The 20,337-nt window shown below is 54.7% G+C and overlaps 9 protein-coding genes across 9 annotated transcripts; 6 read left to right on the plus strand and 3 right to left on the minus strand.

The window, feature by feature from the left end:
- Positions 1-302: 302 nt before the first annotated feature.
- Positions 303-1,844, plus strand: BBA_02003 (RNase H domain containing protein; the record flags this gene model as incomplete). The annotated part of the gene is made up of 2 exons (XM_008597100.1): positions 303-598; positions 656-1,844. The coding sequence occupies 2 exons, from the start codon at positions 303-305 to the stop codon at positions 1,842-1,844; spliced, it is 1,485 nt and encodes a 494-aa protein (XP_008595322.1).
- Positions 1,845-2,408: 564 nt separating this feature from the next.
- On the plus strand, positions 2,409-5,194 carry BBA_02004 (UBA/TS-N domain-containing protein; the record flags this gene model as incomplete). The annotated part of the gene is made up of 2 exons (XM_008597101.1): positions 2,409-5,009; positions 5,093-5,194. 2 exons carry the CDS (start codon positions 2,409-2,411, stop codon positions 5,192-5,194), a joined length of 2,703 nt encoding a protein of 900 aa, XP_008595323.1.
- Positions 5,195-5,516: 322 nt separating this feature from the next.
- Positions 5,517-6,147, minus strand: BBA_02005 (ubiquitin-conjugating enzyme; the record flags this gene model as incomplete). Its single annotated transcript, XM_008597102.1, has 2 exons — positions 5,517-5,770; positions 5,901-6,147. The coding sequence occupies 2 exons, from the start codon at positions 6,145-6,147 to the stop codon at positions 5,517-5,519; spliced, it is 501 nt and encodes a 166-aa protein (XP_008595324.1).
- Positions 6,148-6,887: 740 nt separating this feature from the next.
- Positions 6,888-7,955, plus strand: BBA_02006 (ADP-ribosylation/Crystallin J1; the record flags this gene model as incomplete). Its single annotated transcript, XM_008597103.1, has 1 exon — positions 6,888-7,955. The coding sequence occupies one exon, from the start codon at positions 6,888-6,890 to the stop codon at positions 7,953-7,955; it is 1,068 nt and encodes a 355-aa protein (XP_008595325.1).
- Positions 7,956-8,139: 184 nt separating this feature from the next.
- On the minus strand, positions 8,140-10,586 carry BBA_02007 (tRNA synthetase class I catalytic domain-containing protein; the record flags this gene model as incomplete). Its single annotated transcript, XM_008597104.1, has 2 exons — positions 8,140-10,305; positions 10,356-10,586. The coding sequence occupies 2 exons, from the start codon at positions 10,584-10,586 to the stop codon at positions 8,140-8,142; spliced, it is 2,397 nt and encodes a 798-aa protein (XP_008595326.1).
- An 819-nt stretch (positions 10,587-11,405) lies between these two features.
- On the plus strand, positions 11,406-12,923 carry BBA_02008 (tRNA methyltransferase complex GCD14 subunit; the record flags this gene model as incomplete). Its single annotated transcript, XM_008597105.1, has 1 exon — positions 11,406-12,923. The coding sequence occupies one exon, from the start codon at positions 11,406-11,408 to the stop codon at positions 12,921-12,923; it is 1,518 nt and encodes a 505-aa protein (XP_008595327.1).
- Positions 12,924-13,352: 429 nt separating this feature from the next.
- BBA_02009 (LSM domain-containing protein) lies at positions 13,353-13,943 on the plus strand (the record flags this gene model as incomplete). Its single annotated transcript, XM_008597106.1, has 3 exons — positions 13,353-13,400; positions 13,558-13,618; positions 13,705-13,943. The coding sequence occupies 3 exons, from the start codon at positions 13,353-13,355 to the stop codon at positions 13,941-13,943; spliced, it is 348 nt and encodes a 115-aa protein (XP_008595328.1).
- A 438-nt stretch (positions 13,944-14,381) lies between these two features.
- On the minus strand, positions 14,382-16,271 carry BBA_02010 (uncharacterized protein; the record flags this gene model as incomplete). Its single annotated transcript, XM_008597107.1, has 1 exon — positions 14,382-16,271. The coding sequence occupies one exon, from the start codon at positions 16,269-16,271 to the stop codon at positions 14,382-14,384; it is 1,890 nt and encodes a 629-aa protein (XP_008595329.1).
- Positions 16,272-16,991: 720 nt separating this feature from the next.
- BBA_02011 (zinc finger protein Nv-ZicA) lies at positions 16,992-18,499 on the plus strand (the record flags this gene model as incomplete). Its single annotated transcript, XM_008597108.1, has 4 exons — positions 16,992-17,424; positions 17,846-17,937; positions 17,992-18,236; positions 18,289-18,499. The coding sequence occupies 4 exons, from the start codon at positions 16,992-16,994 to the stop codon at positions 18,497-18,499; spliced, it is 981 nt and encodes a 326-aa protein (XP_008595330.1).
- Positions 18,500-20,337: the final 1,838 nt, after the last annotated feature.

Genomic DNA, 20,337 nt, shown 5'->3' on the forward strand with positions numbered 1-20,337 from the left:
TACAAGATTAACAACGCGTACAGGTAGGTGGTGTTGTAGCACAGTGGCGTACATGATCAAGTCGCCTTGCATAATATCGGCCACAGGCTACATATTGGGTTTACCATGTATCATCTGATCGTTTGTATCGGAACTCCGAGGCCCGAAGATATAACTTGCTCATAACAAAGTCGGAGATCAAAGTATTGGCTTTGAAGAACGTCTCTGCCGTCTCCTGCTTCACGTTGAGTACCTCTTATATCCCGTTTCCTCGGTTTATGTTGCAAGGTAAAACATCTAGACCTTGGCATCGCCCAACAGCCATGGCAACAGAAGCGCCTTTGAATATCATCGCTGTCGTCAAGCTGGCCATGAGCCTGCGAGAGCCCCCGTGTATGGCTCAGATAGAGGGTCCACCACTCTTGGGGAGTTTCAACAAAGTGGTGATTGTCAAGTTTGACGATGACCTGAAATGGGCCTTTCGCACTCCACGACCCGACGGAGCTGGAAAGGGTTTGCCCGCTGTACTCTTGTGTGAGCTGATGAGGAGCGAAGTGGCAACGCTCGACTATCTCGCCCGCTACAGCAGCATACCCGTGCCCCGAATTATTCACCACAGGTACGTACCCGTAGACCGCGTTACTGTGGTGCCGAGAGAGTACTGACCAGAGGCAAGTTGTACCGATGTGAATTCCATAGGCGTCCCGTACATTCTGATGACCGTCGCACCCGGCGTGCCTTTTGCAGAGCACCTGAGCCGTGTACGCCTTGTCGGCGGTCAGAACCCGTCCGATGCCGCTGCACGAATCTTGAGGCAACTAGGAAAAATCAGTTTTGATTTGTCAAACCTCAGGTTCGACAAGATAGGATCCCTGTGGAAGAAGGACGACAGCTTTGGAGTGGGCGAAATACGGGCACCGGCCTTTGTTACCCAAGACCGCTACGCTCTCTCCATGGAAACGCAACGGGGCCCCTTTTCCACAGAGCAGGACTACTACAAGGCGCTGATGGATGCCCTTTTCGGACATGTTCAGGACCTGTACATGAGCAATCATTTCTTTCGCGGCCCGGCTCCGGACCCAGCAGATTATCCAGACGCGGACAACTACGATCTCGTTCTGGATCGCTGGAACGATTTCATGGCCGTCGGTGACAAGATTGACAGCAGCGAAAATCGCATCCAGTACCACACAGCGGGTAAAATTATCCAGGATATCATCCCCCAGTTCAGCGTACCTGAAGATGACAGTGGTTTCCCACTTGGCCACGCTAAGCTTAGCAGCAAGAACGTTTTTGTCGACATAAATGGCAACATCACCTGCATCGTCAACTGGCAGTATTCCTCGACCATGCCACTGGGGCAGCTGCTCATGACACCCGCGTTAACGAACCACCGATGCCAGCCCTCCATCACAGACCATACGGCCTTTCGAGACGGTTTTGACGCTGCAGCAAAGGATACCGTCATTCGGCCTCCCGTCTCTTGGCTCTTGACCGAGGTGCTGTGGCAGTACATGCGATGGGTCAGTCTTGACAGCTACAACGACTTTGGCCTCTTTGAAGCGCTCCTCAAGTGGCACCCCGAGCTTGCCGGTCGGGATGATCTCCGGTTGATTGATGAGCTACGAGGCAGAGCGGACATTATAGAGGCAAGGGAACGTCTCAAGGAAGGGGAGCGCGGGTTGATCGAGATGTTGAGGGACGAGAACGCGTACTTTGATGCGTTCAGATACGGCGCCAAGATACGCCGCATTGCGAAAATACTGACGGAGAGATTTGTTTCGAGACCTCAGGTGCTCGGAAGGGAGTTTTGGATGGCAAGTTTGAGTGAAGACTTTGGAAACGCCAACGGGCCCCGGAACTAGTTGGTCAGTCTAGTGTTAAGCAGCTGTCCCCGTTAGACCTGCATGGCTCCCAGTATGCAAGGGGCATGACTGAAAAAGACACCACTCATAACCACTAGAGAAGTAAGTAGAAGAAAATTGAAGAAACTAAGAAAACAAAAAGTGTCATCTCAAATCATGCAGAGTTATGATTTATCCTCAAGTTATCAAGTCTGAGCTAGTCAACGCGTGCGGAAAGAGTGGCGCTTTTTGTCCGCGATGTAGCAGCCAACACCACACAACACGCTGACAAGGCAGTTCTTTCTATTTCAGAGAGGAAGCAAATGTTCGGGATGGTCATCAGAAAATCAAACATTATCCAAATCATTGAATCTTGACCATACTTTTACACACGCGTCATGTGATCGCGCCACAGTGCCCGTGCCCGAGCGTTACAGAAATGGGGCTCATCGCGTGTGGCGCAGGCCACCAATGACAACCACCCCAAACTCGGACGACTCCTGAGGACAAGTCATGCCATGATCGCGTGCTATTCCCCAAGAGTGCTCAACCCGATATTTATATATACGAACAGCCCGCACGACGATGGACGACCTCTCCGGTCTCGATTGGTCAAATACTAGCGGCGCGCCGCCACCTAAAGCTGCGCCCATGGCCAGCAGCATGGCCTACCCGTCGCTGCGGCCGAACCCCTCGCCGTTTACGTCTGGACGCAGCACGCCCGCGTCCACGCAGAGCGCGGGGAGCAGCTCCTTTGCGAAACCAATACAACCACAGCAGCAGCAGCAGCAGCAGCAGCAACCGCCAAAGGCCGCCTCGGACAGCTTCAGCAGCTTGGCGCGTTTCGGCCCCGCCAAGACCTCCCAGAACCTGAGTCTCGCTGAGCGCCAGGCGCAGCTCGAGGCCGAGAAGCGCAAGAAGGAGGAGGAGAAGCGTAAGCTGACCGAGGCACAGTTTGGTAATGGGCAGCAATGGGACATGCTCGGGTCGCGCGGCCAGACTTCAAGTCCTGCGCTGCAACCGCCAGCTGTAGCTGCGCGGAGTTCTAGCAACGACGACGACGACGACCTGTTTGCCGCGTTCGACAAGGACACCAAGGTCGACAATTCAAGCTACTTCCCACCACCAGAGAAGAAGGCTCCCACACCGGCCGCTGAGAAGAAACCCCTCGACCTCTCGAACCCCATTGCCTGGAGCGCCTCGGCGTCGGACCCTGTGGCCTTTCCAGACAACGATGACGATCCGTTTGGCCTGAGCGATTTCAAGCCCAGGGATGTTCCTGCGGCGGCGGTATCACAACCGCGGACACAGAACAACGACGAGGATGATTTTCTGGGCGACCTGGGCCGGCCGGTGGAAGAGGTGCGCGCCAAGCACCAGGCTGCCCCGCAGCGTGGCAAACCTGGCAAGCCGATTGAGGATGACGACTCGAGCTCTTCCGACGAAGATGAGCCGCAACAGAGACCGCAAAACGATACTCGTCGAGCCCATAATGGTGCTGACGCCGAGTTTGACGGCGCCGTGGCACAGCTCGTCGATTACGGCTTTGCGCCCGACGATGCGCGCCGCGCCTTGGTCGAGAGCGGTGCCGGCACCAACGTCCAGCAAGCGGCCAACTGGCTTCTCGACGAGGCGCACCGAAAGTCGAAAGCGCAAGCGCAGGGACGGCCCTTGTCGAACAACTCGAACCGATCGGAGCGTCGGGAACAGACACCCTCGGGTCGAAGCGAGCCCGACTTTGCCAAGTCCGCGGCCGCTGTCGGAAGCAGTCTGTTCAAGACGGCCAATTCGCTGTGGAAGACGGGACAGAAGAAGATGCAGCAGGCTGTAGCAGACTTTCAACAGGAGGGCGGCGGTGGCGGCGATCCCAGCCAGCCCAAGTGGATGCGCGATGCTCAGGCGAACCAGGCACGCGGTTCCATGAGAGAGGAGGCTAATACGACTGATGAGGCTGCGATGCTGGAATCGGGTGGACGACCAAGACAGACCAAAGAAAAGACTCATCGGGCGACGCCAGATCACACAAGAAACTCATCGCCTACGACTTCGTCTGCCGGCCAGAGTCGGAGCGGCTCCGTGCCCAGGTGGCAGCAACAACAAGCTGCCCCTCCCTTGGTGCCGAATGCGCGATCACGGCTTAACCGATTTGCAGACGACGATGATACATTTGCCATTAGTTCGAGCAGACGACGCAAGCCAGCTTCTCCTGCTGAGCCTGCTAAAACGGAGCCTGAACCGGATCTGCTGTTTGGTTCTGAAGCTCCGAAGCAACCGAGCCGTTCGGCTCCTCCTTCTCAGCTAGCACCAGCTGCGAAGAAATCACAATCCACCTCTACTCCCGTGCGAAAACCGACACCAACGCCCGCCCGCCAAATTCCCGCCATCACGCCTTCTGCGATACAGACTTCTACAAAGCACCGCCTTGAGGGGACAGCGCACTTCAAGCGCGGAGACTTTGCGCAGGCTCATTCATCTTATTCCTCGTCGCTATCCGCCGTGCCCTCTACCCATCCTCTCGCTATCATTCTCCTTACTAATCGAGCACTGACTGCTTTGAAAACGGGCGAGCCGAAGCAGGCCGTGACGGATGCCGACAACGCCATCAGCATCATCGGGCCAGGCAATGGCCAAGGCGAAACAGTGGCCGTCACGGGAGATAATGGCCAAGAAGAGAAGCGAGACATGCGCGACCTGTACGGCAAGGCGCTTAGCCGCAAGGCCGAAGCCCTGGAGCAGATGGAGAAGTGGGGAGACGCCCTTGCGGTGTGGAAGCTAGCGGTCGAGGCTGGACTCGGCGGCGCGACGGCCGCCAAGGGCCGCCAACGATGCCAGACGGCGCTCGCGCCCAAGCCCAAGCCCAAGCCCGCGCCCAAGCCTACTCGCTCATCCGCGGCGGCCAGCCTGCGACCCCAAAAAGACTCCGAGGCCGTCACGCGTCTTCGCGAGGCCAACGAGGCGGCCGCCAAGGAAGACGACGAAAAGTTTGCGCTCTCGGAAGCGGTGGACGCCAAGATTGCGGCGTGGCGCGACGGCAAGCGCGACAACCTGCGCGGCCTCATTGCCAGCCTGGACCAGGTGCTTTGGGAGGACAGCGGCTGGAAAAAGGTGGGCATGCACGAGCTCGTCATGGCGAACAAGGTCAAGATTTCGTACATGAAGGCGATTGCCAAGACGCATCCGGACAAGGTGAGCATTTCCAGTCGGCAGGCAAAAGGGGGCAGAGATGGGTCTTGTTTCTGTGTGTTGTACTAATCCCATGTGTTTCGTAGATTGCGCCGACTGCTTCGACAGAAGTGCGACTTGTTGCGGGATTGGTGTTTAGTACGCTCAACGAGGCGTGGGACAAGTTCAAGGCGGAGAATGGACTATGAGATATGAAGGCAAAACATTAACTGAAGCATGTTTACATTAGACGGGGAAGAGCATGGGAGCATGGCAGATAGCCTTGTTTGTTTCCGTTTGGGATACAGAAAAAATCAAATAAAGACAATACACATTACATATGGTTATATGGTTACTGTCTACTTTTACAACCAATCGGTGAGTGACGGCGCAAATGCATAAGCACAAAAGAGTAAAGAGTCACCGACATTTGAAGTTTGAGGACTGGAAAGAGAAGAAATATAATAAAGAAAATCTATTCATGCAAAGGGTATTTCGTCATGTCGTAGGGAAAAAGCAAGAAGCCGAGGCTCACAAGCCCAGGGATCGCCGGACCCCTCCACGGACGACATTCTCGTACTCGGCCCTGCGCTCGCGCCACATCTTGGCGGCTTCGACGTTGGCGGGACTCTCGTCGTTTGGCTCCGCGAGCATGCTCATGACGGAGATGAGAATCTTTTCGACCGACTGGATCGGGGACCAGCGCTCCGAGGCGTGCTCGTAGTGGTTGGGGTCGTCGCCGGGCGCGTGCAGGATGGAGATGCAGACGAGGCCGCTCGAGTAGACTGTGTTTTCGTGCATACGTCAGCAGCACATCCTAGAAGAGCAGAGCATGTCCCATCGGGGAGCAGGACGGTAGGCACGGAGAGAGAGAGAGAGAGAGGTAGGGGTTAGGGGGGGAGGGGGGAGACTAACCATTTGGATGCCAAATGTCGCAGAGGAATCGCATCGTTGGCGGCGCGAGCGGATAGTCCTTGGGAAACTTGAGCTCGGCAGGAAAGACGCCGCCCTCAAAGGGCGTGCCCTCGGGGCCCTGAATCAGGCACTCCCAGCGCAGAATATCGTCCTCGGATACGGGGCCCGCGGTGATGCCCTCGGGCGGGTTGTTGGTGAGGGCGCGGTACTCTTGGAGCAGGCGGCGGTGGGCGGTTGTCTGCGCCATGGTGATAAAAAAAGGAAGTTATTCTTCGTAGACTATCGGTTTTTCGTTGGGGATGAAATGAAGCGGGAGGGGTGCTCGAGAAGAATAAGAAGAAGAAGAATGGAAGGATAGATGACGCGAACCTGGGGATGGATCGGCAGTCGGGTTATATGGAGGTGGCGGCGGTTTTTGACTTTGGTGGATGTCGTCGGTAGTAGCCCCTCCAAATGAAAGCGTGTGGGGCCAAGAGTTGGGCCGGCCAGCGGAGCAAGAAAGGATGATATTGAGTGATGCGGAGAAGATGGAATTGTCCCTATTTAGTATCGGATAACAATTGTACATGTTGCAGAATACACGAGTCTCATCAAAGCTTATCAATACCTTGCCGCCAACGACAAACCACATGAGACTTGGGAGACACTTCCTTGTAACCTAATTACAGCCAGCCCTGTTACCTCAACAACTCATCACTCATTAACCCTTGTTTCGGGCGGATGTAGACTCGAAAATACTGCCTCAATACACACATATCACGCTCTGGTGATTTCGGCTTAACTAGATTTCTTCTGCTTTTTTTTTCTGACGATAAACGAGGCTGACATGGATGCTCAGCTGCGGCCCCATTGGGCGTTTCACTTTTCTAACTAGGCTCAACAACGCAAACTTGCCCATATAAAGCCAGCATGGGCAATCACTTCAGCCGTAAAGTGGTCCAGACTTTGCATCTCGTCGACAAAAATTCACACCGCCGTCCACACACAATGCCGACCATTACCCGCGAGTCCCGCATCATCGGCGCGCTGCTCGGCCTCCACGCCGGCGATGCCCTCGGCGCAACCGTCGAGTTCCAGAGCCACGGCTCCATCAAGGCCGCCTACCCGCCGGGCCACAGCAGCACCCTCGGGAGCATCACTGGCGGCGGCGTCTTCCGCTGGACGCCCGGCCACGCCACCGACGACACCGACATGACCCGCGGCGTGCTCCTCGCCTACCTCGACTGCCTGACCGACGCGGCCCACGCGCACGACGACGTCGCGACGCGCGCCGGCCGCTACTTTCTCAAGTGGCGCAGCGGTGAGTGGCCGGGCCGCGCGCCCGGCTCCCGGCCCGTTGATATCGGCGCCGCGACCGACGACGGCCTCGCGCGCTTCGCCAAGACGCTTGATCCGGAAAAGGCCGGCGCGGGGCAGGGCCGCGCCGGCAACGGCAGCTTGATGCGGTGCCTGCCGACAGGGCTGTTCCGCGCCGCCGCCGCCGCCGGCGACGCACAGCGGTTAGTGGCAGAGAGCATGCGCATCAGCCGCATCACGCACGACGACGCGCTGTGCACCGTGTCGTGCGCCGTGTACAACACCATCGTCGCGGAGCTGGTGCAGGGCCGCGGGCCCGATGCCGCCGTCGATGCCGGCATCCGTCTATGCCGCAAACTCGAGCACGCGCAGCCGCCTCCTCAGGATAAGAAGAAGACGACGACGTCGCCGCCATCGGTGCTCGGCGCGCTCAAGCTCGGCACGCAGCTGCGGTTGCAGGGGCTGGCGCGGTTTGGCCCGCCGCCGAGCGCGATGCCGGGCGAGTGCAGCGGCTACGTGCTGGACTCGCTGTCGGTCGCGGTCGCGGCGCTGCTCGACCCCCGCTGCCTCGAGGACGTGCTCGTCGATGTGCTGCGCATCGGCAAGGACACGGATACGAATGCGGCGATTGCGGGCGGGCTGCTGGGCGCGCGCGACGGCGAAGATGCCATTCCCCGACGGTGGCAAGACAAGCTGCAGTTTGGGAAAGAGTTTCGCACCATTGCGACCAGCATCATCCGAAGCCAGGACACGAAGTAATCATATTTATAAACGAGAGGACGATATTGCATTTCCACGTCGGAGATACCATGCCGACTTTTTCGAAAATCCTGCTTCATAAATTGCAGAAATAAACAAGTAAAAAAAAAATAGTAATGATGATGAAGGCCAGTGCATCTCTTTACGCTACCGGCCCAACTCCTCTTTCCCATGCATGCTTCTTTTACAGGCCGCCCTTGGCCTTTAGGTCGTCGTGCGCCTTCTTCTGTCTATCCCAGTTCTTCTTGTTCTGCTTCTGCTGGCTCTTTGGCACATCACTGCCATCCTTCATCTTCGTCGGCAGGCCCTGCTCGTCCCAGGCGCTGTAGCGTTCGTCCGTCTTGAACAAGTCCTCCGGGGGCATCTTGGCCTTTTCGCGGGCCTCCTGCTCCGTTTTTTCGCGCGCAATGCGAGCTTCCTCCTTTTTCTTGGCCTTTTCCGCGGCTGCCGCTACCTTTTCCTCGCGCGCGGCAATGAGCTCGGCGGCGGGGATGAACTTGATGAGAGAAGGCTGGTTGTCAGGACGGTCGTCGAGATAGACACCCAGGTTCGTAAAGTCATGATCGCGGATGCGATCAGTCAGGCTGAGAATAGCCTTCTTGACGTCGGGAGTTTGCGCAGACACTACGCGGCGAAGCTCGTCACGGAGCTGGGCAGCCACACGGAGGTAGGGTAGAGAGAGCTGTTCAATGTCCTTGGAGCCACTTTGAGCAATGATGTCAAATTCACTAGTAGGATCCTTGGCGATCAAGGAAGAAATATTCTCGCTGTCCAAAGACAGTGCCTTGACATCAACCTTGACCTTGTCCATCATGGACTTGTAGGGCTCAACAGCTGCCTTGGGATCGACGTTGTCGGCAATGAGAGACGCCCATCCGAGGCCATTGTAGGGAGGCTTGGCGTTGGCGTCAAGGCCAAAGATGCCAACCACGTTCGTGAGCCATCGGGCAATAGCCTCCACCTCGGAGAGATTAACATCCCTGTTGTCCTTGAGGTAAGCGTTTGTGGTGTTGACAAGCTTTAGCATGACGAGCATGGCTCGAGGGGTATCAAAAGAGTTTGACAGCGCAGCGTCGACCTCGGACTTGGCCTGTTCCAGCTCCGTGACGAGGGGTGAGCCAGACTTGTCAGAGAGAGACAAGTTTTTGATGCCGCTGCTGCCACCAGCCTCGGCGAGCCAGGATTTTGTGTTGGTGAAAAAGTTGCTTATGGTAGATTCCCAGCTATCGGCCTGGGTAATCATGTCGGGCGAGATCTCAACGCCATCGTTCCACTTGCCCATCAAAAATACAATGCGCATGCGACGAGCATTGAATGTGGTGGTGAGCGCATCCTGAATGGTCTGGAAGTTCTTGAGGGATTTGGACATCTTGGAGCCCGCAATATGCAGATGGCCAGTATGAAGAAAGTTACGAACCCAAGTGTGCTCACCCTTGCCAGGCTCATAAAAGTAGGCTTCACTCTGAGCCAACTCATTATCGTGATGAGGGAATGCGAGATCAATACCGCCAGAGTGAATATCCATCTGCGAGCCAAGAACATCGGATGCCATGACAGAGCACTCAATGTGCCAGCCCGGACGGCCGTCGCCCCAAGGGCTGGGCCAGAAGGGCTCACCGGGCTTGGACTTCTTCCATAGAGCAAAGTCGCCAGGCGAGCGCTTGCCACCAAGGTTGGTAGAGAGGGCGCCCTCACCCTCTTCCTGTAGGGCCTTGTCGTTTTTGCTATCGGGTCGGAGTCTGGCGTAGGTGTTGCCAGCCCTTTCAAAAGCAGTGATATCGAAATAGACGGAGCCGTCAGCCTCGTAGGCAAAGCCCTTTTCAACAATGCGTTGCACAAAGTCGGCAATCTGAGGAACATATTCGGTGACACGAGTAATGACATCGGGAGGCAGAACATTTAGCGAATCCAAGTCTTGCATGAACAGCTCCTCCATGGCTTTGGTGAGGTCGGTGAACATGGTCTGGTCGCTAGTATCCACCGTCTCCTTGTACAGAGAGTCGAGATAGGGCAGCAGAATTTCATCGCAACCGGGATGGATCTGGCCAGACTTGATAGCTTGGGCAGCCACATTCATGTTGGCAATGTGCATCTTGACCTTTGCTTCAGCATCGCTGGGTTTACCCTCGCCAGTGAGAGTTCCTCCAGCGAGCACCGTGGCGTAGGCCTTGTCTCTGATGGCAGGGTAATTGGACTCGTTGAGGTTGGGCTCGGTCTCGATCAATAGAGGCAAGCTTTTCTGGGCGTATGCGACAAACGCATTCAGACCCAGTTGCTTCACCTCTTCGGTAGAGTATTGCTTCTTCTTCTCGACGTCGAGGAGTCGCTGCCGTCTCGCTTTGATGATGATCTGAATTGTGTGAGTCAAGATGGCGGGCGACAAGTTTCTGGCAAACCAACCTTGTCGTCGATGTCGGTAATATTCATGACATACTTGACGTCAAACTTGAAGTAATGCATCAAAATGCGGCGAATGACGTCCGAGGTCACGTAGTTGCGGGCGTGGCCCAAGTGACTCTTATCGTAGACTGTCGGGCCACAGACATACCAGCTCACCTTGCCATCTTGACGAGGAACAAAGGGAACTGGTGCGCCGGGATGCAGCGAGTTGTGTAACTTGAGAGAGGCCATGGTGCCAGTCGAGCAGAGCCTGTGAAATCGGACGAGCGTTCGAGGGGATATTGTACGAGATGGCGACAGTATGCGCAGGAGATGCATACAGACAAGCGGCGCCAGGAACCAGCCGCAGACTTCGACGCTTATATGCGCACTATATCAAATGACTCGAACCTTGTTGACTGATCGTGAGTCACCAGCAAGAGCCCAGGGCGGGAGGAGAGCGCTGTTGCAAAGTGCATGAATCGACAATGAAGCCTCGAAAACGAGCCACCAAGACCAGCTGTCATTCCCTCTCAGGGCAGTTTTTGCACCCCGCTTTGCGTGCCCAGCGCTACCCCTCACTAGATCCAAAGGCTTTTTCAGCGCCGGACAGGGGCGAGTCACAGCGAGTCACAGCGAGTCACAGCGCCAAAATAGCGATTACAAGGCATTACAGGCGGTCGAGGCGGCTGGTAAACACCGCTACTCGACGCCTGAATTCTCTGAGGGAAAAAGAAGGTGAACATAAAAAGGAACTCTCTGGGCAGTCCCCAAAATGAATTATCTAATCTTTCAACATTCGTTTGTTTCCAAGTAGCGGCCATGACTTAGAAGAGCGAACCCCAGAAGGGTCGGAGGGTAGCGCGGTGTGCGCGGCTAGGTACAGGTAGCAAAAGGTGAGTGACGCTAGACCGTTTCTAGTGGAGGCTTCCAGCAGTGGAGCCAACCAGATTCGCGACTTTCTTTTTTCAGAATTATTTTCGTCTGGCGCAAGACAGCAAACCTCAAGGCTTGGGGTGCGACACAAATTATACAATTGGTAGCAGACCATCTCCTATCACGTGTGTCATCATGTCCGCTGTGCCTTCACCGTTTCTAGAGCCTGGCGAGCGCACCAAACCCGGCTCTCTAGCCATCGTCAGCTTGGCGCGTGACGATTTTGACGCCATTCGCCTCGAAAAGTCCTCTGGAGCCGTCGACGGATACGCAGAGGGAGCAACGTTAAACACCAGATTCGGCTCGTTTCCACATTCGACGCTACTTGACATACCCTGGGGCTCTCAAGTCCGCGCATCGGCGGTAGACACAGGATCGCGAGGCCGCAAACGTCGCTTAGAAACGACCGACGACGATACACCGGCCGCAAGCCAAGACGAGAGCGGCAAAGCGCCGGCGAAAAAGGCCACTGTAGCCACCAGTGGCTTCATTTACATTCTGAGGCCTTCTCCGGAGCTCTGGACGAGCAGCCTGCCGCATCGAACTCAAGTCGTTTACACACCCGACTACAGCTACATTCTGCAACGCATACGAGCTCGTCCCGGCACGAGAATAATAGAGGCCGGCGCAGGCAGCGGCAGTTTCTCGCATGCTTCCGCACGAGCAGTGTATAATGGCTACCCCGCAGACGAGTTCGATACCAAGGGCAAGGTGTTTAGCTTCGAGTTCAACGAGGACCGGTTCCACAAGATGACAGAGGAGATTGAAAGCCATTCCCTCTCCGATATTGTGCAAATACAACATCGAGATGTTTATAGAGATGGGTTCATGGTGGATGGGAAATCACCCAATGCCACGGCCGTGTTTCTCGATCTGCCAGCTCCATGGAAAGCTCTCCAGCATCTGTCACGGCGTAGTGGCTCCTCACCCCTGGACCCCAAGCAGTCGGTCCATATCTGCACATTTTCGCCCTGCATTGAGCAAGTATCAAGAACAGTCACCGAGCTGCGGACGCTCGGTTGGACCGATGTCGATATGGTTGAGATTTCACAACGCCGCCTCAACGTCACGCGCGAGCGAGTCGGAGTCAACATGCCCAACGAGCGTGGCAACTCACAAACACCAGCCGATGTCCTCGAAGCCGTGACCAAGCTGCGCAAAGTAAATCAGCAGAACAAACAGTTTCAAAAAGCCCAACTTGCTCAGAACAAGAAAAGCGCCACCGCTGCTGCTGCTGCCGTCGCTGAGCCAATGGACATTGACTCATCGGCTGCGGCATCGGAGGCCGTGCCCGCGTCAGACGAGCTTGCGATAGACGAATACCACGACAAGCCTTGGATGCAAGGACGGCTCACTCACCGTTCCGAGAGCGATCTCAAGACACACACTTCGTATCTCGTCTTTGCGGTGCTGCCGCCTGAATGGTCCAAGGAGGACGAGGAAAAAGCCCTGGCCAAGTGGCCGTGTGGCCAGGAGAGCAAGGTCATTGGCAACGTGGACAAGCAATTACGCAAAAAGGAAAAGAGGGAGCAGCTTGCGTCTCGAACCAAGAAGCGCAAGGCTAAGAATGAACCGCTTGATGCGCTGCCCAAGAAAGTAAAACCAGATAATGATACCCAAGCCGAATCTGAGAGTGCACCAGCTACAGAATAGTGATGGTCGATGGCCCCCACATTCATGTATCGCTCTCCTTGCATGCAGTTCTATCATCGATCAGACCATTGCCATGCAATTACCGACTGAAAAAGTCTTTGCAAAAGTCAAATAAAGAGTAGATGCACCATAAGATGTCTTTTTTTATTCATGTTCGAGATGCTGCATTGCAGCGGAGTGATGTTCCATTTTACAGGCTGCGCACAGCCCCGCCAGCCCGCCGGGAACCGGATAAACGTAACCACCGCGGCGCGCCCAGCTCGCCAGAGACAGAACCGCCAAAAGCTATCGCGGCGGGTGGGCTGGGCGGCACGTCAAAATTCAAGCTCCAGGCCAGAACCACCACAAGCCCGATCCAGTCTGCAACTCTTTCACTTGTTGTTTTGCGCGTCGCTCCCACACAACACACCCGGACAACTTTTGCCCAGCATGACTTCGACAATTGGCATTCCCATCAAGCTCCTGAACGAAGCTCAGGTGCGTCTTCTTCCCCCCCTCCCAGCAAGCCCGCCTGTTATATTCATTTCGTTCGTCACCGCTGCAGCCGTATCTGGCACGCGCGCGCTCGCGCATTTTTTGCACGTACTGCAACTGGTAAAGGGCTAGCAAAAGACTAACTCTTATGTTAACGCAGGGTCACATTATTACTCTCGAAATTACGTCTGGGCAGACCTACCGCGGCAAGCTTCTCGAAGGTACGGCCACATACTCCCATTTTCCCTGCACAGTAGGCGAGTGTCGAGAGACAGATTGCTAACTCTTTGGACCCCCCATTGTATAGCCGAGGACAACATGAACGTCCAGCTCAAGGACATTACCGTGACCGCCCGCGATGGCCGCGTCTCCCACCTCGACCAGGTTTACATTCGCGGCTCTCACGTGCGCTTCTTCATCGTCCCCGACATGCTCCGCAACGCGCCCATGTTCCGCAGCAGTAATCTCCGTGGCCGTGGTGTCGGCATGGCTCGCGGACGTGCAACCGTCAGCCGTGCTCGTGCTGGTGGCCGCGGCGGTCGGTAAAAGCCATCGAGGCGGTATGAGCAATGAGGAGGGGGGAAATTGGGGGGATGAATGGGGCCAAATGCAGAAAATGATGTGTGGTTTTGGAGAATTCTTTTTTATTCCCGTTCCAGACAGTGATACCTGCTGTTGCGTTTTTTCTATCAAATCGGGGCGTTTTTACGGTTTTGTGTTTTGGGATTTAACGGTTCATATATGACTCGCTGCCATTTTCTCGGTAGGATATAGTCGGTCTGGCGAACGCCAAATTATGATTATAGCAAAAAGAAAGGAAAAACAGAAAGCATTCTAGAGTTCATTTATCGTGTGGTGACATTAAACAAAGCTTTTGCGGCTGGTAGTGTAGGCTAAAATCTAATAAAGCAAGGAATAGAGTAATATGTTACATGCCAATAACAACTGGCCTAGGACCACGGCCATCTTGCCGACGGAAACCTCTCACTCTAGACGAGAAAGGAGCTCCTCTGCCCTCGATACAAGCCCCTTGGCCTTTTGCAGCTCTTCAGCCTGCGCTGGGGAGACGGAGTCTTGGGCAACCAGAGCCTGGGAGACGCTCTCCTCCACGGCGCGCACCGCCTTGCGGCCCTCTTCGCGAACGTCGCCCTCCCAGAACCGGCGGGCCGTCTCCCACTTCTTTTGCATGCGGCCCAGGCTGTATACGATACCCAGCGCGGCAACAGCGCCAGCCTCATAAAAGCCCGACGTGAACGACGACACGTAGAGCATGCCGGCCAGCGTCGCCGCAAGCGATGAAGTACCGAGGGACTGCATCAGCAGACGCTGGGCGGTAGCCTGCAGCGCGGGAACAGTCTCGTGCAGGTAGCGACGAGTAAAGGAAATGTGGCCGGGCCACTTGGGCAGAGCTGCCGCTGTGTTGGCTGCAGCCGCCGGCGAGTCTGGGAGCTCAGAGACAGGCTGCGGGTACCGGGGGGGCTCACCGCGTAGCTCCGCGATGCGGCCAGCCAGGTATACTAGCTCGCGCTCCGCCGTGGGCAGAAACCGCTGGCTGAGGATGTCGCTGGTGAGCATGCCCACGTCGTCGACGCGCCAAAAGAGCTTCCACCAGCCGAGCTTACGCCAGCGGCGGCCCGTAAACGCGAGGTCGAGCTCGTCCTGGAGCTCGCTGTGGGCTTGGCGCGCCCACGCGGCGAGGCCCGTGTGCAGACCGGTGGCGTCGTCGAGGGGCGTCTTGGAGGCGAGCGTCTTGGCAACAATGAGAGACTCCTCGGCCTGGATCGCGGATTGGGCGCTGTCGAGAAGCGAGGCAAGTAGTTGCTTGATGGCAGGCTTCGTAGCGGCGTTCTCCGTCCTAAGGCCGGCTTTGAGCCAGGCTGCCAGGGCCGGCACCTTGCTGGCGAACCAGAGACGCTCGTACTGCATTGCATTTTGAGGACCCTCGCGGAACAGACGAATACCGTCTTCGGCTTGGGCCACGTCAATGACGTTGAAAGGCGCATATAGCTCCTCCCCAGCAAGACCTTTCATGTCAACGGCAGCGGCACTGGCTCCACCACTCTCAGACACTGGCAGCGATGCCATAGCAACCGCACCCATGAGGCCGTCTGCCACAATCAGTGCTTGGTGAACGGGGGCAGGCGTCTGCGAGACGCGGCCGTCTGCAGAACGAGTGGCCACGGACGGCACCAGCGCGGCGTCTTCCAGATGCTTGATCGACTGTTGTCCGGCAAGGACAGACGCCTCGACATCCATTAACAAGAACTCGAGACCTAGCGCATTATAATCTGGCGACGAAATGTCAAGTCGCTGAATCGTATCTTTCTTGGCCACATCGATGGCGGCTTCGTCTAGGTGTGGGCCAGCGCTGACCTTGACGACCAGGGGCCTCGTCAAGTCGTAGCTGTCGAGCCGCGTCTCCCACGCCTGCCGGTCCTGAAGCGGATCGCTCAGAATCGCTCGTAAAAGACGCTTGGCCGTGGAACCAGGGCTCGACCCATTGGCGAGCCCCAGGATGGCGACCCGGACGGTCTCCTCGCCGGGTGTCTGGCGCAGTCCCTGCAGGGCGAGCTGCAGCCGGGAGAGGTTCAGCAAACGCGGTGACTGGTTCTGCAGCTGCACCAGCGCCTGCTCGAGCTCCGCGCGCACATTACTGCTGCTCGCAGCAGACGCCGTAGATGAGCTTTGTCGTCGATAGGGCAGGCTCGGTCGTATCGGCGCGTTGTTTCTCGCTCTTCGGGGGGTGGTGGCCAGGCCGGCGCCGGACATGGAGCAAATCGCGCAGACCTGCCTCTTGGCCGCGACCTGACGAGTCAATGCCACGGCGCGGAGGGAGCCGCCGCCAGATCGCATCAGGGACGATTTCGGCGACATGGTTGGTGCCGTGCAGAAGCAGCGGTTTCGGCGTTGTGGTGGTTCGAAGCTTGCTGGAGTAGCTTTGGGTGGAGCGCGCCGGAAGCCTGATATATTCTAAACTGCTGGCAAAGATGCGGGAAATTGCATGCGTGAACTCGGCTCGACGACCCTCACAATTATTCCAAGAAAAAAAATCATTTCGAGTCGGACATTTCCGCTCTCATCAGTTTAGAAACAGAATTAGATCATTCCTCAAAAGTTTTGCGTCGCTGCTTGTTGGCGCTATTGAGCGACGGCATATAACAATCCATTTTGATGTCTATCCCGTCCTAACCCACGACAGCTTTCATGCACTGAAGTGATCATATAAACTGTTACTCGAAATCCGGTCGATTTCTCTGTAGATGTTGCTGCAAGAAAAATCAAATGTTCTAGATGTGCTGCCGTAGGCCTGCGGGCCTGTGAATAACGGCACAAATGTTTCGCCCAAAAGATTTCACTTTGCATTCACTTGATGACACATCTTTCTTTTCTTTCCCGCATACGCATTCATTAGTTAATCAAGTTAGTGACTCAGCTTCTCAGAATCGTTTTTAATGGTAGGCCCTCGCAGAAAACTACTTGATACAGCTTGCCCTTCAAAAATCGAGTGGTCTGAAGTCACGCAGTCAAATCAAATTCGTCCCATTTCAGGAAAATACTGCTAAACAAAGTTATTACCACCTCAGCAATTGCACCATGCCAAACATACGCAACTCGTCTATGCATCCCTATCTGCACCCAAGAGTGCAGTCTCTCCTCGACGACGACCAGTTGAACTTTACTTTTCGGCCTCGGGGCGAGAAGAGCCACCCCATCAAATACAAAGACTCCAATGTCACCGGAAAGTTCCAATGCGGAAATAAGAAATGTGCCAAGAAATGGAGCAGCAAGTGCATCGCCATCGTGATTCGCCTGTTTCGCGACAACAAGTACACCGTCCTGGTGTATCATCAGCGCTGCGAGAGGTGCGACGCTCTTGCCCTGCCAACACTCGATGAGACATACGAAGAAAGGGTAGCAAAGTGGCTCAAAATCTGGAGTGGGATCAATGTGCCGAGGGTGCATCACGAGTCCAAGCAAACGCGGCCTCATCATAGGAGCCGCTGCGAGGGCTGCAAGGCCGGTCACTGTACGCGGGCGGATGATTGATTACGACAAGAAGTGAGCAAACTTGAGAAAGAAATAGCGCCTCGGGTTTCAGTTGTGAGGAAGGCGTACACCTCGATGAGAGCTGAAAAGTGTTGGCTATTGTTTGGGCTTGGCTGGATGCCTAATCTGCAGGCTTGCAGTAGTGGCTGGCCACCGCAGGAAGAGGCAAAGACTTTTAGTGATAGCTGTTGATGGATATAAAAATGCTTTATTTGACCAAGTGTCAAACAATTCCTCCCCTTGAATTTGTATCAGAACTGCTTTCGATGAATTCTCGCAGCAGCAGAGCCGACAATCTCCCTCAGGGTGCAGATGCGCTGACGGCAAACATGTCAGACAACGCTATATATGGTGAGAACGGGTGTAATAAATGCCTTTGTTTAGATGTTGACTCTTGAAAGACGGTGATTTCATTGATCCGGCGCTACTGTCAGCTCAGCACTCGCAGGCACAAGCCGACAATCCCATGGCCGGCGAGCTCGCAACAGAGAATGTTTTGTATTCGCACCCAGGGATGATGCATCAATAGAGTGCTACATCGGAGCAGTACTCGTACACTCCTCAACCTGAGACGAGTATGCGAATGCAACAACATTCTGCTGGCCAGACATTGAGCTCAACGAGCGTCGATGTCGGCGAAGGCTCTTCATCGGCCACCGCACCCATTCTTGTGACATATGAGCAAGATCAATCCGCTTCTGTCAATCATATTTTGCCTTGTGAGAAAGACGGGCGATTCTACTGCCCATTCTCCGAATGCAACGAGAGCTTTGAGATACGGAGCCTGCTCCAGTAAGCGACACAAGCCACCGTGCTTCATGGATACATACTGATCATGACGCAGAAAACACGTCAAGAGACACACCAGACCCTTGAAGTGTGATTATTATGCGGATTGCAAGTTTCGGTCGGCGGAGCAGCGCGAATTGGACAGACACATGCAGGTGCACTTGCCCGAGGAGGAAAAGACTGTGTACAAGTGCAATTATCAGGGATGCACAAAGGTTTACTCTCGATCTGATAAACTTGCCAAGCATGAGAAAGACAAGCACTGATTAGTTCCATTTGGGGGCAACGGCTGTTGTCTTGTGACTATGAAATATAACGGCTTTGCAAAGCGTTCGTGAATGCTTCACCAGTGGCATTGCCCATCATCGTGACATGGCTGCTTGCCATTCCTCAACGACGACATATTCTTATGTTGTTTAATTATCCGTTTCTCCGCCATCCGTCTTCTCAAGACGGTTTTCGCCTGTCATTTATTTCGACGTCTTCACAACACGTTGGTTCCCGTGTACAAGTATAGACCCTGATCCAGGCGTCAACCTGGTAGCGAGGCTCATTTGCTGCTTCACTGACGTTGGTAGACTATACACTCTGTACATGTCTTAGTTTTTGTATCTAAGAATAGGTAGAAAATACGTCATAATGAGCTTCAACACGGGCAAAGGCACTGAACGGAGGCTCTGGAAGCTTCATCTCGGTTGACTGTCGACTACCCTGCACTGGATGTCCTGGCACACCTGTTTTCAATTTCTATGAAAGTGGCCACTAGCAGAATATCTGACCAACATGAGCGATTAAAAAGCAACGGAAAAGGGGGCGGGAAATGCAAAGTCAAGACGAGCTGTTCGTCTTTGGTGAATACAGATGGCGGAGCTCACATTTGCACGAATATCTGGACAGGCATAGCGGCACGGATATTCCTTTATTCTTCAATGGCAAGAGTATGCAAACCTTGCACTTCTACCCACGTAATCTACAAGATAATCCACAAGTCATAGCTGAGACGTTGGTCCTTGGAACAATGCGCAGTCAGATTGGGGCAGTGTACCCCGCCCGGATTTCTTGCTCTTCTTCAATTACGCAAACAAGCTCTCCACATCTAGTACGTCTGCTGATGATATAAATGCGAATGTGAGAGAGGTAAAAAGAGAGTTGGCACAGTAAGTTCCCGCTGAGGAATCGTCAGTCACAGCAGAGAGAGCCGAACGTGATCGAGCCAAGACTATCTGGGGAGGCTGGAAAGTGGCAACTGCATAATAAACAATGACGTGTGGCCCATCAGAACAAAGCCAATTAAAAACAATGGCGAGTGAATGCAAACAGGACCGAGAAAGCTTAAAAGGCCTTTGTTTTGCTTGCCACGAGCTGAGGAATTCTGCGTCTGCGGACACTGGGGCTACGGAGATGGGAAAGATACGGACTCACCGTGCATTCCGCGGTCGCCAAGTCTGACGAAAAGATCTTCATAACCTGCCCTTAGATAATAATATGATGAGAATATAATATATGCACTAAGCAATGAGGAGTCGCCCAGTTCCTCAGACAGCTCGCTGTTGATGTTTTTTTTCTATGAAGAGCTGTCGTGCTGCGCCAAGGACGACACAATCGCGAGACGATATAATAACGTTAAAATAAGTCCAGGAGGGGAATATAAACTTGAATTGAACTTTTACTGAAGTTACGCCTTTGATGTTTACAATACGATAGGTCATGCCATACGAGACTATTCTACACCTCGCATCGTCACATCGCTTGCGGGCGCAGCTGTACGTGCTAGAATGACAACATTGAGTTTACAAGGATTAGAACACGGCCTGGATTCCGCTCAATCATAGACTGAAAGATTTATACGCGCTTCTTTAAATAATGAATGTCAAGCTGGTGAGAACCCGTTGTTGGGTAACGAGACAACGCGTGAGGCAGCCGTTGACCAAGCCTCTCAAGACCGCCACAACCCGTAGTCTAAATAGCCATGCTGGAAGCCTGTTATGGATCTTTGTCAAGCGATTCACTAAGACGAAAAATTTTCTGCGCGCAATTGCGCTTACCTGACACTCGGCAGTGCAAGCGTAAACCTACGCAGGGACTTGTTCCTTTTCTGGCTACA

The sequence above is a fragment of the Beauveria bassiana genome, assembly GCF_000280675.1.
Source record: "Beauveria bassiana ARSEF 2860 unplaced genomic scaffold BBA_S00004, whole genome shotgun sequence".
NCBI lineage: Eukaryota > Fungi > Ascomycota > Sordariomycetes > Hypocreales > Cordycipitaceae > Beauveria > Beauveria bassiana.